This window comes from Lissotriton helveticus, chromosome 10, assembly GCF_964261635.1.
Source record: "Lissotriton helveticus chromosome 10, aLisHel1.1, whole genome shotgun sequence".
NCBI lineage: Eukaryota > Metazoa > Chordata > Amphibia > Caudata > Salamandridae > Lissotriton > Lissotriton helveticus.
In genome coordinates, this window is record NC_136071.1 from 498107117 (window position 1) to 498122161 (window position 15045).

General features: G+C 52.6%; 1 protein-coding gene across 1 annotated transcript in view; it reads right to left on the reverse strand.

The window, feature by feature from the left end:
- Nucleotides 1-15045, reverse strand: part of CCNF (cyclin F) — a 145906-nt gene that overhangs the window by 68988 nt on the left and 61873 nt on the right. The window contains exon 10 of the mRNA XM_078663006.1: nt 4306-4470. Coding sequence (XP_078519132.1) covers nt 4306-4470 — 165 coding nt within the window. The remainder of the gene's footprint in view (nt 1-4305; nt 4471-15045) is intronic.

Sequence of the window (15045 nt, forward strand, 5' to 3'; positions counted from 1 at the left end):
GGTTTAGGTGGAGGACCGTCCCCTGCTGCTGAGACAGAAGGTCCTCCTGAAGAGGCAGACGAATCGGGGGATCGACAGACATACTGAGTAGCTCGAAATACCAGTATCTTCGTGCCCAATCCGGAGCCACAAGGATAACTTGGGCCCAGTCGCGCCTGATCCTCAGCACTCTGGGCAGAAGTGGTATAGGCGGAAAGGCGTACAACAGACCGCAGCTCCACTCGCGACGAAAAGCGTCTCCGAGCGAGTGCCGCCTTGGAAATTCCAACGCGCAGAACTGATGACATTGCGCGTTCTCTTCGGTGGCAAATAGATCTAACCAAGGCTCTCCCCACTGCTGGAAGAGGCCTTGCGCCCCGTCCGAGTTCAGACGCCATTCGTGATCCATCAAGCACCGACGGCTGAGTTCGTCCGCCCTGGCGTTCAGAGAACCTGCCAGGTGTTGAACCACCAGGGTCACGCCCGGATGTTCCAGCTACTGCCAGAGGCGCAGAGCCTTCTGGCATAGGGTCCACCACCCCACCCCGCCCTGTTTGTTGCAGTACCACATGGCGGTGGTGTTGTCCGTGAACACCTGCACTACACTCCCCCGGACAGAGGGGAGGAATGCCTTCAGTGCAAGCCAGATCGCCCGCAGCTCCAGAAGGTTGAGGTGGAAATGGGACTCCGCCGGAGACCAGAGGCCTCTGTTCTCCGCCTCTCCCATGTGGCCCCCCCCCCCAGCCCTGGAGGGACGCGTCCGTCACAACTACGTGCTCCGGTTGGGGTAGGGAGAGGGATCTGCCACTGACCCAATCGCGGTCCGTGAGCCACCACTGCAACTGTTTTGCAGTGTGCCCTCCGAGATCAAGACATCGTCGGTCAAGTTGCCCTGATGCTGGGCCCCCTGAAACTTCAGATCCCACTGTAGAGCCCGCATCCGCCACCTGGCGTGATGCACCAGAAGGATGCAGGAGGCCATCAGCCCCAGAAGCCGCAGCGTCAACCTGACTGAGACTCGGGATAACGGCTGAAAGATCGGAATCATAGCCTGAATATCCCGAACCCGCTGTTCGGGAGGATAAACCCGAAACCGCGCTGAGTCTAGAACCGCTCCGATGAAGAGGGGCTTCTGAGAGGGACACAGGTGTGACTTCGGCACATTGATGGAGAATCCCAACAGGTGCAGGAGGTCGGCCGTAGTCTGGAGGTGCTGACCACTGTCTGGGGCGAGCCCGCCTTCAACAACCAGTCGTCGAGGTAGGGGAAGACTGAAACCCCTAACCTGCGCAGATGATCTGCGACCACCGCCATCACTTTCGTGAACACCCGTGGGGCGCTGGTAAGGCCGAAGGGGAGCACGGTAAACTGAAAGTGTTCGTGGCCTACCGTGAACCGCAGATAACGCCGGTGGGCCGGCAGGACGGGGATATGAAAATAAGCGTCCTGCAAGTCCAACGCTACCATCCAGTCTCCCGGGTCCAAGGCAGCTAGGACCTGAGTTAGTGTCCGCATCTTGGACTTCTCCTGACTGAGGAAGCAGTTGACGTTCCGCAGGTCAAAGATAGGGCGTAGGCCCCCTTTGCCCTTCTAGGGTACCAGAAAGTAGTGGGAGTAACAACCACACCCCACTTCTGGCCCAGGAACGCGCTCGATGGCCCCCTTGGCCAAGAGGGCCGTAACTTCGTCTCTGAGAACTGTCAAGTGATCCCCCGACACACGGTGGTACTGCAGTGGCATGGCTGGAGGGGTCGCCTCGAAGGGGAGGGAGTAACCCCTTCAGACGATTTGCAGCACCCACCTGTCCTATGTAACAGTGCGCCAGTGGAGGTGGGGATGGCGATCCCTGCCTCCCACTGGCGTCCCATGGGTCTGAAAACTCGGAAGGTTTCGAGGCGGATGCTGCAGGGGCAGGTGTGGACTGGCTGCGCAGTTGTCCCCGACCGCCGCCACCGAGCTGGATGTTAGACTGTGGTGTGTGGCTGGCAGCACGTGTGGGGGCGCCTCTTCCTTGGCTACGAAAGGAGCGAAAGGCACCTGTTTGCTGGCGCTGGGCCGAGAGGCCCAAGGACTTGGCCGTAGCACTGGAGTCCTTAAAGCGCTTAAGCGCACGGTCTGCCTTGTTGCCAAAGAGGCGACGGCCATCAAACGGCATGTCCATAAGAGTGTTCTGGACATCAGCCGAGAAGTTGGCGGACCTTAACCAGGCGTGGCGAAGAATCGCCACCGTCGTTTCCATCGCTCTGCCCAGTGAGTCCGTGGTATCCAGCCCACACAGGGTGGAATACCGTGCCGCATCTCGACCCTCCGCAAGGGCTTGGGTGAGTTTAGTCCGGACCTCCTCCGGACATTGTGGCAGCACGTCCGCAACCGTGTCCCACAGAGAGTGGCATGCGGTGTTGACTGACCGCAATCCCAAACTCAAGGATGAGAATACCTTCTTTCCGTACTGCTCATACCTCTTGGATTCCCGATCAGAGGGAGCCGTCGGGAACGCGGTCTGGGAGTTAGAGGGGTGGGTGGACAGGAAAGCAGGGTCGCCCGGAGCCGGGCGGTGGCGTCTGGCCACGTTCCTATCTACAGGCTGACCTGCAGCAGGCCTGGACCAGGTGCCCAAAAGAAAGTCAGACAAGGCTTCATTAAACGGCAGCAGAGGCTCGGCCGAGCTTGCCTGTGGTTTAAGGACCTCAGTGAGGAGGTTAATCCTCACGGCCGCGACGGAGAGCTCAAGATGTAAGGCCTTGGCCGCCCGCGTCAACACCACACTATAAGCAGCCCCCTCCTCCGTAGCCACGGTGGGAGGGGAGACAAAACCAGTGTCTGACGAGGTATCCAGACCACTGGCGTCCCCTAGCTCTCCTGACCAGTAAGACTGACACTCCCGTGCCAGAGGGTCTTCAGACCCCTCCCAATCCCCTCACCACCCATCTCCTGATACTCAGGACCAAAGGATGGGGCTGGGTCATAGAAGTAGAAATCTCCCATCGGCGTCTGATACGGCGCCGGACCCGAATCAAGGGTGGGATCGGGGACGGTGCGCCCGAAGGCAGCGCTGGGGGCGACACCCTAGGGTCCAGCGCCGGCGAGGTCGACCGGCGGCGACCCGGATCCTGCGGCGCCGGGGCCTTAGTCACCGGCGGCGTCGCGGCCGAAGCACCCAACCCGCTGGGACTCCCAGTCGGGGCCACAGAGCCCGAAGGCGCGGCGGAGTAGTGAGCGACCTCATGGCCGAGAGGAAGGCCTCGATCTCCTCCGGCGTCGCGTGCTGCCCAGGGACCGTCGGGTATGGAGCAGGCCGCGACGCCCGTCGGGGGGAGTCGGAAGAGCGATGACGTATTTGACTTCTTGTGCTTACCCGAGGAGCCTGAAGACCGTGGACGACTCCCGGAGCCATGGTGGCTCCGACCCCGCGTCCGGTCCCTCGACCTCCTCGCAGACCGGGACCTCGAGCGACGCGGGGCCGACTGACAGAGGTCAAGCCGCTTGCCGGACCGCTCCCGCCTAGCCTTAGACGTCAGGGCTCGACAGTCGGAACAGGCCTTGGCAATGAAGACACCGACGATGGGGGTCGGTAACAGACATCAGTCGGCTCAGGGTTTGAACCCGGGCATCCCTACCGGCACCGTCTGAGTCGTATAGACTTCGAAGTAGATCAAAAAGTGACTACGGGTACCACTTTTTCCGGATCGGCGCATGCTGGCGCGGAAAAAAGAAGAACTGACAACAGCGCGTGAGGGCGGCATCTAAGTACTCCGGCGACGTAATTCCGGCACCCACGACGGACGCGGAGCCGCACACGCCGCTAAAGGGTACTGCTACGCAAAAATTTCCGGATCCAGTCTGACGCCTGGGGATATTCTAAGGTAAGGAATCTAATACTAACCTGTTTCTTTCAGATACATACTTTTGACATATTCCAAGTCAAAGTACCTGCCAGAGAGCTACCTGCCTAACAACCTAGAAGATTTGGTTTGGTGAGATTGGGAGGTGGAGACGAAAGATCCCCAGTACAAAGTAAGCCACTTATCCATAGGGCCACTCCATTTCATAAGCTCTCTGTGATGTAGACCTCTCCTCACAATAACCACGGAAAAAGTGTAATCCCCTGGTGACAGTAAGTGATTAAGCCAAAAGCCATAGCTCTAAACCCTTTGCTCTGTAAATGTATGCCTCCTGGTATAAGTGGATATCTGCCCTGTACTGTGTGTAGCAAATTAAACAGACAAGCAACAAAATGGTTTAAATAAATGCCCCCCCCCCCCCCCCCCAAAAAAACATCTTGTTCACCTCCTACCACCCCTTCTGCCATTTAGATACATCACTCACCGGGTACAGATGACCATGCAAGCAATTCCCACCAGCTGAAGTTTGGCTCGAGGCACTGAGCGTAGTTTTAAGTATCGGTCCACACAGCCCACCGTCATGTGAAGGCAAAGGCTGGAGAAATCCTTCATGGTAGCCACTTCCACCAGCCAATCAATAAGAATATACCTGAAGAGAAAAAACATGTTCTAGCTCAGAATGCAGCTTGTTTAGTTCACCAACATCCCACCTCACAGCATCATATTTTTTATGGTTTAAATCTTTTTTATTAGCATTTTGTAAACAAAGGCCAACAGAATGATACTATAAGTTCTCCAGTGCTGATCAGATGAAGCAACAAAGAAATGCAAGTATATGAGGGAGCCAGACCGGGTCAAGTGGCCAAAAAAGGAAACTTATTCTACCCTCCCAGCCCACCCCCCGCCCCTCATCCACCAACCAAGAAACTTGTACAAACAGGTTTATTTCACCTCCTTCAGCGAGGTATCTCGGGGTTTCCCCTCAGGCGCAGCAAGCAAAGGTATGTCGGGCAGGTGAGCTCCCTAAACTCAGTACCCAGTAGGGCGAGAAAGGGTTGCCAGAGGTCTACAAACCTAGAACCCTTCCCAGCCAGAGTACGAGTGATTTTTTCCATCCCTAAGATCTGCCACAGACGCTGCAACCAGCCCTCAAATGTGGGGATGCGTGTGGACCTCCAGTCAATCAGGATGTTCTGTGTGACCAAACCAAGGACAACCCCCATCTGGCCGCCCGCTGTGATCTGAGCGGGTATGTAAGAGGGTTCGGGAGACCCAGAAGAACGTAGTTGGTAAAACGTGGTATCCGAGTGACAAAGTGTTAGTCTATTCCATCAATAACCCGCGTCCAATATGTGTGCAAGTGTTCACAGTCCCATAATTGGTGCACCAGTGTGCTCCGCCTCCCACGACCCCGCCAGCAGTCAGCACTCAGTTGGGGATCCATCGAGTGTAAGCGGTCAGGTGTGTAGTACCAGTAGGTCACCTTAGTCAGGGTCTCTGTCAGTCCCATGTTGCGTGTGGAGTGGCGGGCTCTCTAATATGTCCCTTCCCATTCCTTGTTGCGGAGGGCTCGTCCTAGGTCCCGCTCCCAGCGCACACGGCCTGCGTATAGGTATGTGTATGCCAGGCTAGCAGCACCTGTATAGATCCGAAGTGAGCTTTTTATTAGAGGAGCGCATAAGTAGTCATTTTTCGTAGGGTGTAAGAAGGCGATGTGCACCCGGTTTCACCAGGGGGTGGAGAGCCCAATGCCAGAGGTGTAGGTAGTGGAATCGTTCAGATCCCAGAATCCCATATAGAGAGAGGATCTGGGGTAAGGTCAGAATCCCGTTGTTCGCCAGCACGCGAAAGAGGTCTCGCCCATCCCTGGTCGAAATTCGGGATTGTCAAAAAGTGGGGTGAGAGGAGATGGGAAGGTAGTCAAATTATGATTAACACTAGTCTGGTCCCAGGCCTCCAAAATCATCTTGGTAGTGGGAGTCATACAGATTGGCGGGCCTGTGGGCTTTACACAAAAAGGGGATCCTCTGCAGGGTCGTAGCCACCACCACCTGATCTTGAAACGGCCCATGTTTCTCAGGTTCGGGCTTGCTCCACTAGACCAAATGTCGAAGTTGCGTCACCTGGAAATAGAGCCGAAGGTCTGGGACCCCCATACCACCTTTCTCGGGAGGCAGCATCATGAGGACTCCCTTCATGCCGGACCTACGGCCTCTACAGATGAACTGTGACCGCTCCGATAGCACCTGCTTGATCCAGCCCATGGGTGGCTGCAAGGGCAAGGTCTGGAAAATATAAAGCATGAGAACTTATTGGAGCTGCTAAGCACTAGAATGGGTCTTTCGGGAACTGTTCTCAAATGGTTTTCTTCCTTCCTTCATAACCGGTCGCAGAAGTTCAAGATCGACAATGTGCTATCTAAACCGGTGCCTGCAGATCTAGGTGTTCCACAAGGATCTTCCCTCTCCCCCACACTGTTCAACCTCGTCATGGAACCGCTCGCCACCTTGCTCCAAGCATTCAATGTTCAATTCCATATGTACGCCGATGACACACAACTTTACCTAAAGATACAATCCCCGGAAGATATCAAACTACTGAATTCCACACTTCGCAACACTCAATCCTGGTTGGCCGATAATCACCTCAAACTAAATGCGCTGAAAACTGAGTTCCTACTCATCTCACCCCCGGCGAAGACTTCCACCACCCAAACGTGGCTCAATAACCTAACAGCACTCAATGTCCAACCTACCATCGTGGACTCAGCGAAATCCCTAGGCATCACAGTCGACGCCAAGCTCAACATGCAACAGCACGTTAGCAAAGCCACAAAAGGGGCTAATTTCCAAATCAACACACTGAGGAAACTCAAACCCTTCCTCCCTGCCAAAGACTTCCAAACTGCTGTACAAGCTTTAGTCATCCCTCGCATAGACTACGGAATTGTGGCCCTCAGCGGACTACCGCTATCCACAACAGCACCCCTAAGAGCCTCCCTGAACGCTGCCGCGAGACTCATTACTGGCTCAAGAAAACATTCGCATATTTCCCCAGACTTAAAATCTCTAAAATGGCTGCCTTTTGAAGCCAGAATACAGCTAAAAATTGCAGTAATGACACACTCGGCCGTGCACCACAAGGCACCCAACTACCTCGCGCAAAAGTTGTCTATATCAGGAGGGTCGAGATCCAATCGTAGTACAAAAAAATCTACTCCTGAAACCTAGTAGATTCCGGAAAGAAAAAACATACAAGCGCTCCTTCTCAGGAATGGCACCCAGGATCTGGAATGCGCTCCCTCCGGAAACCAGGCTTATCTCCTCCACTGCACTCTTCAAGAAAGAGGTGAAAACAATCCTTCTGGCCAAGATCTCCTGAACTTTACAGATACTGGATCTGAGACTCTGCATCGCTCTGTATCACTGATCACCTTACTCTCTGACACTATACTCCTACCTTATGGGGTCACTACTACGCTACTCTCTTACTACCGACCAATATATGTTACTCTTTGGTGTATTTATATTACTTGTTTACCTGACTGTATCTTGATATGTTTCTGTACATTTTGTTATCCTACTATGTTAGTAATTACTATGCTGCTCCCATTATCTTGTTCATTCCTGTTGTCCCTACCCCTGTCTCTGTGAAGCGCTCTGATATCTGTAAGGATCTTGTTCGCGCTATATAAAACTTTGAATAAAATAAAATAAAAAATAAATAAAGTATTTGAGGGAGGATTGTCATTTTTATGGCAGCCACTCTCCCTAACCAGGAAATCTGAAAATACTTTCAACGCCGCAACTCCGCCCGGATCTGTCTGCAATTTAGTGTAGTTGATAGTATCCATCCCTGGCAGCGTGGGTGCCAGCTTGATGCGGACCATCTGCTCATTGGAGGTGGTGCGCGGAGCGCAAGTGGGCCAAGGTGTAGGGCGACATCGAAAGATTGAGCGCGACTGATTTATCTACATTAACTTTAAAGCCTCACGCCTGGGCAAAATAATCCAATTCCACCATAAAAGCCCCCAGGGCTGGGACAGGATCGGAAAGAGATACCAAGAATTTAATCCCAGTTATAAGAGGATGGTGCCAAACACTCTGGGGAAAGGCTCCATATACAGCGCAAAAAGCAGGGGAAAGAGAGGGCACTTCTGCCTCATACCCCTCGTGATGGGAAAGTGAGCAGAGGTATGTCAGTGTTGACTCGGACCGTAGCTGTGGGGTTTCGGGTAACAGTTGAGAATTAAGGTCCGGAACTTCTCCCCATCACCTACATGGGTTACCAACTGCAAAAAAATGGCCAGTGGACCCTGTTGAAAGCCTTCTTCGCATCGATGGTGAGGAGCATGTACTCCCCGGAGACTCTGGAAGCTTTCTCGATCAGTTGGAGGACCCGTTTGGTATTGTCACTAGTTTGTCGTTGAGGAATGAACCCCGCCTGATCTGGATCAACGAGTCCTGGCATAACAGCATCATATTTTTCAGGTAATCAGGTCTACTGCTCCCGTTGAAATGACCAATGGCAGAAAGCTATAAAGGGCAGGGTATTAAAGTGGAATAAAGTGCAATAAATTATCTTTTATCAGCCACATTGGTGAGCCGCCTAGGCAAAACACATTTGTATTGGAGTTTATTCCGTTAAGCGGACGAAAAAACTCTAGTGCAGAGTTGTGAGAACTGCCTGGCCTGGCAGACCTGAAATGCCTCAACTGCTAAGAGAAGATTTAGATACAGAGCATTGAACAAGCTTTATGCCATGATCTTCAATCATATTCATGTAAGAAAATAGAATTTTCCAATTTGCATAGGGCTATACGTGAGGCAAAGAACGGAAATGTTTTTTGCAAGTGGACACTTTCTCTGAGAACATAGAAAGGTTTTATTCAGCAGAATACCATTGTGCTGATGTACTGCAATAAACACTGCCCCTTTTCACCCAAAATGACTTTCTCCCTGTAGGCAAAGTAAGATTCGGAACACGGTCTCCCTCTTTGGCGCCCCCAAAAAAAAAAAACTTTCAACAGGTGCCAAGCTCCTCAACTGAAATCTGTGTTTTTTCAGTGAGCATGGAAACCAAATTCTCTCCACCTATCCATACAGACCCCATCTAATACGAATCGTTTATTCCTGACATGGGAGACACAAAATCTAAGAATCGGGAACCATATCGTGGGACCTTCCAGTAGTGAATTGTCAGTAGTTTTGCTCTTCACTCATGGATTAGCAAATAAAATGTCAGTACCTACTCAGTCTGACTGCCAGTTCTCTGAACTGGTTTATGGATACACAAAAAAAGAAAAAACACAACCTCATTTGTTTGAGCCAGGCTTCTTCAGCGAGTAGCTGTAAGAAAACAAGTTACTTACCTGTAACTTTGGTTCCCCAGTATTGGTAACTTTCATAGATTCCCATGCTTTGTATCATTCCCCGTCGTCGGAATGGGAGCCTCGGTAGTATAAAAACCATAGAAACAAAAGAGAAACCTAGGCCTAGGCCTCATCTCATTTTGTATTCTATCCACCTCCTTTTGTAAAAAGAGACCAAACTTTAGCCAGGACCAATCAGAGCAGCCTCACCCTCTAGAACCTTCCTGAGAGAGCTCAGAGCCTCAGATTTTCGTAGCCGTTGTGCAAACCGCCACAAACTCTGTAAAAAGACTGAGCTTTCCCAGGGGAGGCGGGCGGGCGCATGGGAATCTATGAAAGTTACCAATACTGGGGAACCAAAGTTACAGGTAAGTAACTTGTTTTCTTGCCCCAGTATTGGAACTTTCATAGATTCCCATGCTTTGTATCAGAATAGCTAGCAGTACAGCACCATGAACACATTTTGTAAATACATGGCATCACATAACCATAGAAAAATACATAAAGTACAGTAAAAACAAACAAAATGTGCTCACCAGGATGGAGGGATCGTAGGGAAAGCTCACCTCTCAATGAAACAGATTACGCAGGACTGCCTGACCAACAGCCGCATCATCTCGTCCTGCAGATTCCAGGCAGTAGTGTTTCGTGAAGGTATGAGTACTGCTCCACGTTGCTGCCCTGCAGATGTCCTTAATGGCAACTCCCGAAAAGAGAGCCACAGATGAAGCCACCGACCTCGTGGAACGTGCACGGACTCTGCCGTCCAGCGGCTTGCCCGCTTCCTGATGACAGAATTGAATCGCACTGGAGATCCAGCGGGAAATGCCAGTCTTTGCCAAAGGCAACCCTTTACGAGGTGCACTGTAGGACACAAACAACTGAGTAGACTTCCGAAAGGGACGTGTGCGCTCCAAGTAAAACTTTAAGCACCGTTGAATGTCCAAAGAATGGAGCGTACGCTCCGCAGGTGTAGAAGGATGTGGAAAGAAGGTTTTCAGAATCACCGGTTCATTCAAGTGGAACTCAGATGGCACTTTCGGGATGAATTTGGGATTAGTCCGAAGAACCAGACCTTGTTTTGTAAATTGCAGGAATGGATGCACTATGGAGAGTGCCTGAAGCTCACTCACTCGTCTAGCCGATGTTAGAGCTAAGAGGAGGGCTAGTTTCCAGGAGAGGAACTTTAAGTCTGCCTTGTGAACCGGCTCGAACGGAGCTTTCATGAGTTGAGCCAAGACAAGGTTGAGCTGCCACACTGGTGGAGGAGGACGAACTGGCGGATACATCCGGAATAGGCCCTTCAAGAATTGTTTAACCACCCTAGAGGACCATAAGGAAAGACCTGCCGAACTGCGTCGAAACCTTGATATGGCCGCTAGATGCACCTTTACTGATGAATGTGCCAAACCAGACTTAGCCAGAGATAGTAAATACGGCAGCAACTGATGAGGTTGGGAAGTGTAAGGATGGAGACCTTCCCGTTGACACCACAAGCAGAATCTCTTCCATTTTGCCCTGTACGTCTTGTTGGTACTTGGTGCTCTGGCATGAGCCAAGACCTCTCTGCATTCTTGAGACAAAGCTAGATGACTGAATTCTCTGTGTTCAGGAGCCACGCCGTCAAGTGGAGGGATCTCGGATCCGGGTGGAAAACCTGTCCCTGACTCCTGGACAAGAGGGACGGAATGGGCCTCAAGTGAATTGGAGGAGCTTGGGAGAGCCGCAGCAGTTCTGTGTACCAGAATTGTCTGGGCCACGCTGGAGCAATTAGAATCATCCTGCAGGGTTCCGCCTTCATTTTCTTGAGAACTCGAGGAATGAGGGGAATGGGAGGAAAAGCGTAAAAGAACGCGCTGTACCAGGCCATCGAAAGAGCGTTCCCTAGGGACCCCCGATGGTGAACCTTGCTTGCGTAGAACCGGCATTTGGCGTTCTCCGGCGAAGCAAAGAGGTCGATGGTCGGCGTCCCCCAAACTGAGAACACTCCGTCGAGAATGGACTGATTCAACTCCCACTCGTGAGTCACTTCCGTCTGGCGACTCAAGGCGTCCGCCTTGACATTGAGAGTTCCCGCCAAGTGCTCGGCTCTCAGAGTGATGTTGTTGTGAATCGCGAAATCCCAAATCCGTTGAGCTTCTGCGGACGGAGTCTGCGATTTGGTGCCTCCTTGTTTGTTTACATAGTGCATGGCCGTCGTATTGTCCGTCCGGACCAGCACTGAGCGATTGCCCACTCTGGGTAGAAAAGCTTGCAAGGCCAACCGAATGGCTGTCAGCTCCAGGAAATTGATATGGCACTGCCGCTGTCCTGGACTCCAATGGCCACTGACTTGAAGCTCTCGGAGCACTGCACCCCAGCCTTCCAACGAGGCGTCCGTGGTCATCACCATGGGTGAAGGAGAAATCCTGAACGTTAGGCCTTGGGCGAGATTGCTTTTCTGAAGCCACCATTCGCTCGCTGTTCTCATTGCTGATGTTACGACAACCCTGTCGTTGAACGACCCCTCTGCTTGGCGCCATTGCTTGTCCAGCTCATCCTGTAGAGGACGCATCCTTAGCCTGCAATGCGGTACTAATGGTATGCAGGAGGACATCGATCCGAGAAGGGATTTGTATTGGCGGACCGATAGGACCTTGCTGCGGCAGAGTAGTTGAGCCGAAACCATCAATTTTTGTTGTCGCTCTTCCGAGGGACGAGCCGTACAATGCGTGGTGTCCAGCACGGACCCCAGGAATCTGGCAGTTTTGGAAGGCAGGAGGACTGACTTGTGTTCGTTCAACTGAAGGCCCAGGCAGCGGAACAAATGGAGGCAAGTAGACACGGCTTGCGAAGCGTCCTGGAAAGATGGTGCCTTGACGAGCCAGTCGTCCAAGTAAGGGAAAACTTTGAGAGATTGTCGTCGAAGGAAAGCTGCCACCGGTGCCAATACTTTGGTGAACACTCTTGGTGCCGATCGAAGGCCGAATGGAAGCACTTTGAACTGGAAATGGCTCTTTCCCACTGTATAGCGAAGGTATTGTCTGTGAGCTGGGTGTATTGGAATATGGAAATATGCGTCTTCTAAATCCAGCGACGCCAAGTAGTCGCCTGGATTTAAGAGAGGAAGAATTTCCTGGAGAGTGACCATCCTGAAGGAGAGCTTTACGAGATAGGTGTTGAGCTCCCGAAGATCGAGGATGGGACGCCAAGTGTCTTTCGTCTTCCGCACTAGGAAGAATCTTGAATAGAACCCCCGGCCCCTCTGAGAGAGCGGGACCGGTTCTATTGCTCCTTTGAGGAACAACTGGTGGGCTTCTAGATGTAGTAATCCTAGATGTCCTGAGCGGATGGCGCCCGGAGCTCGTGTTGGAGGAAAGTTGTGAAACTCCAACGTATGGCCACTCTTCACGATGTTGAGGACCCATTGGTCCGATGTTATTGACATCCAACTGTCCAGACAAAGGGATATCCTGCCCCCCACTGATGTGATCGGGAGGGGAGGAACAGCAGGTAGAGCGGGGAGGCCGCTATTGTCGTTTGGTGTTGTCACGGCCTTGTCGCTGTTGACGGCCTCGCGGAGGGTTGCGAGAGAAAGATGCTGATTGCCCTTGTCGCTGATTCGAGTAATGGGGTTTATATGACTGGGAAGACTGCAAGGAAAAACGTTGTTGGTTTCCTCTGTAAGATGTAAATCCTCTCCCTCGTGCGCCCCTAAAGGGGACCTTGCGATAGGTGAGAGAGCCCAAGGACTTTGCTGTGTCTGTGTCCTTCTTGATATTCTGTAGGGTATCATCCACATGCTTCCCGAACAGCATCTCCCCATCAAAAAGGAGGTCTAGGACTCTGTTCTGGACCTCCTGACGAAACCAGGTGGCCTTCAGCCAACCCTGACGCCGTAAGACGGCGGAGCCGGCCAAGGCCCGGAAGGCCGTGGAAGCAATGTCCATTGCGCAGTCAATCACTTCTGCTGACGATTTCTCTCCTTCCGCCAGCACCTTCTTGGCGTCCTCCTTAGTGGGCTCAGGTAATAGGTCCACGAAGGGTTCCATGTCGCACCACATCTGGCGGTCGTAACGGCCTAAGATGGCAAGGGCATTCGCCGCTCGAACCAGTAAGCTGGCCATAGAGGAAAACCGTTTTCCAACATTATCCAGACGTCTGCCGTCTTTGTCCGGAGGAGTGGTCAACGGTGTGGACGGATTCTTTGACTTGCTTTGTGCCGCCTGAGAAATCACCGAGTCAGGCTTTGGCTGACCAATAAGGCAAGCTGGACTGCCTTCAAGAGCTTTATATTTCTTCTCCAGCCTGGGGAGGACTGGAATCACCGTGGCAGGACTCTGCATGATCTTCATGCCCTCCTCCCATACATGCTCTATCATGGGGATAGATTTGACAGAGCGTTGGTGTTGTTCCTTAAAGTCATAAAGGAAACATTCCGATTCCGACCAGCAGCATTTGGGTCTTGCGGGTCATTGTCCCCCTGATCCGGGTCAGGGTCCTGTAAAGGATCCATCAAGGGATCCACTGGAACAACCTCCTCATCCGAAGAGGTATCCTGATGGGCATCGGGCAGTGGTACGGGATCTGGTGTGGGAACCCGGGCCAAAGGTGTCACTGGCGGTGGTGTGGAGGGTACCACCGGAACACTAGTAGCCGGCTGCACTTGCGGCTGTGGTGGAAGTGGAAAAAACGTAGTCTGTCCAGAAGGGTCTGACGGAAACCTTTTACGATAATCCTGAAGCATGTCCTGAAGATCCGAAATGAGAGAGGAGGGCATGGCTACCATGCCTTGTCCTAAACTCGGCGGATGTCGGTCTTCCACAGCATAAGGATGTAGTTGTTGGCCACCTGCCTGGTCGAAATATTCCTCCGTGTCCGTCTCCTGCAACTTTACGTTCAAGTCCGAGGGACTATAGGCAGGTCCATAATTGTCCTGAAACTCATCCTCGTCAGACTCATCATCTAACAGCATTGTCGGTAGATGGGAAGAGACTCGTCGCGGAGACGTCATCTCCGGCGTGATTTTCATTCTCCGAACTGGAAAATGCACTTTTTGGACCGTCGACGGTCTCGTCGACGACGCAGTCGGAGCATCAGTTAATGTAACCGTCGACGGCTCCACAGCCTTCGTCGTCGATGGAACCACCGTCGACGGTCTCGTCGACGAACTCGTCGTCATTATCATCGTCGTCGACGTGGAAGCCGTCGTCGTCGACGTAGTCTTCGTCGTCGTTGCGGCCGTCGACAGCGGCCTGCTAGTCGTCGTCGACGTGGAAGCCATCATCGTCGACGAGCTCGGAACCTTGAACGTCGACGAAGTCGCCGTCGTGGACACCGCTACCGTCGACGAGCCCGTCGACGGAGCCACAGAAACAGCGGGAACTTTAGCCAAAGTCACAGTCGTCGACGTACCTGGTGTTCTCGTCGTCGACGGACGCTGTTTTTTCTCCGGCCCAGATCCTGAAGTGCCAGTAGAGTGTTTATCACTGGGCTTGATCTTTTTGGACGGAGGAGAAAGGATCACCACCTCCTTTTTGTCCTTTAAGGCTGGCACCACTGCTGTAGCCTGTCCCTGCCTCTCCTTTACACTTTCGTGAGGAGATTGAAGGGGACCAGCCCTCTCAGAGATCTTGTGAGGGGCTTTAAGAGGGGGCTCAGATGTCGAAGAACCAGGGGGAGACCTACCCCTCTTCTTTGATCTTTGCGAGGAAGCAGCAGACACGGAATCCTCCTCATCCGAAGAGAGCACCTCCTTGCGTGTCTTCATCTTCTGAAGCCAGGTAAGTAGCCGGCCTTCTCTGTCCCGAAGAGTCTTGTTCGAGAAAGTCCTGCAGATCTTGCAGTCTGTGGCCTTGTGGTCAGGATATAAGC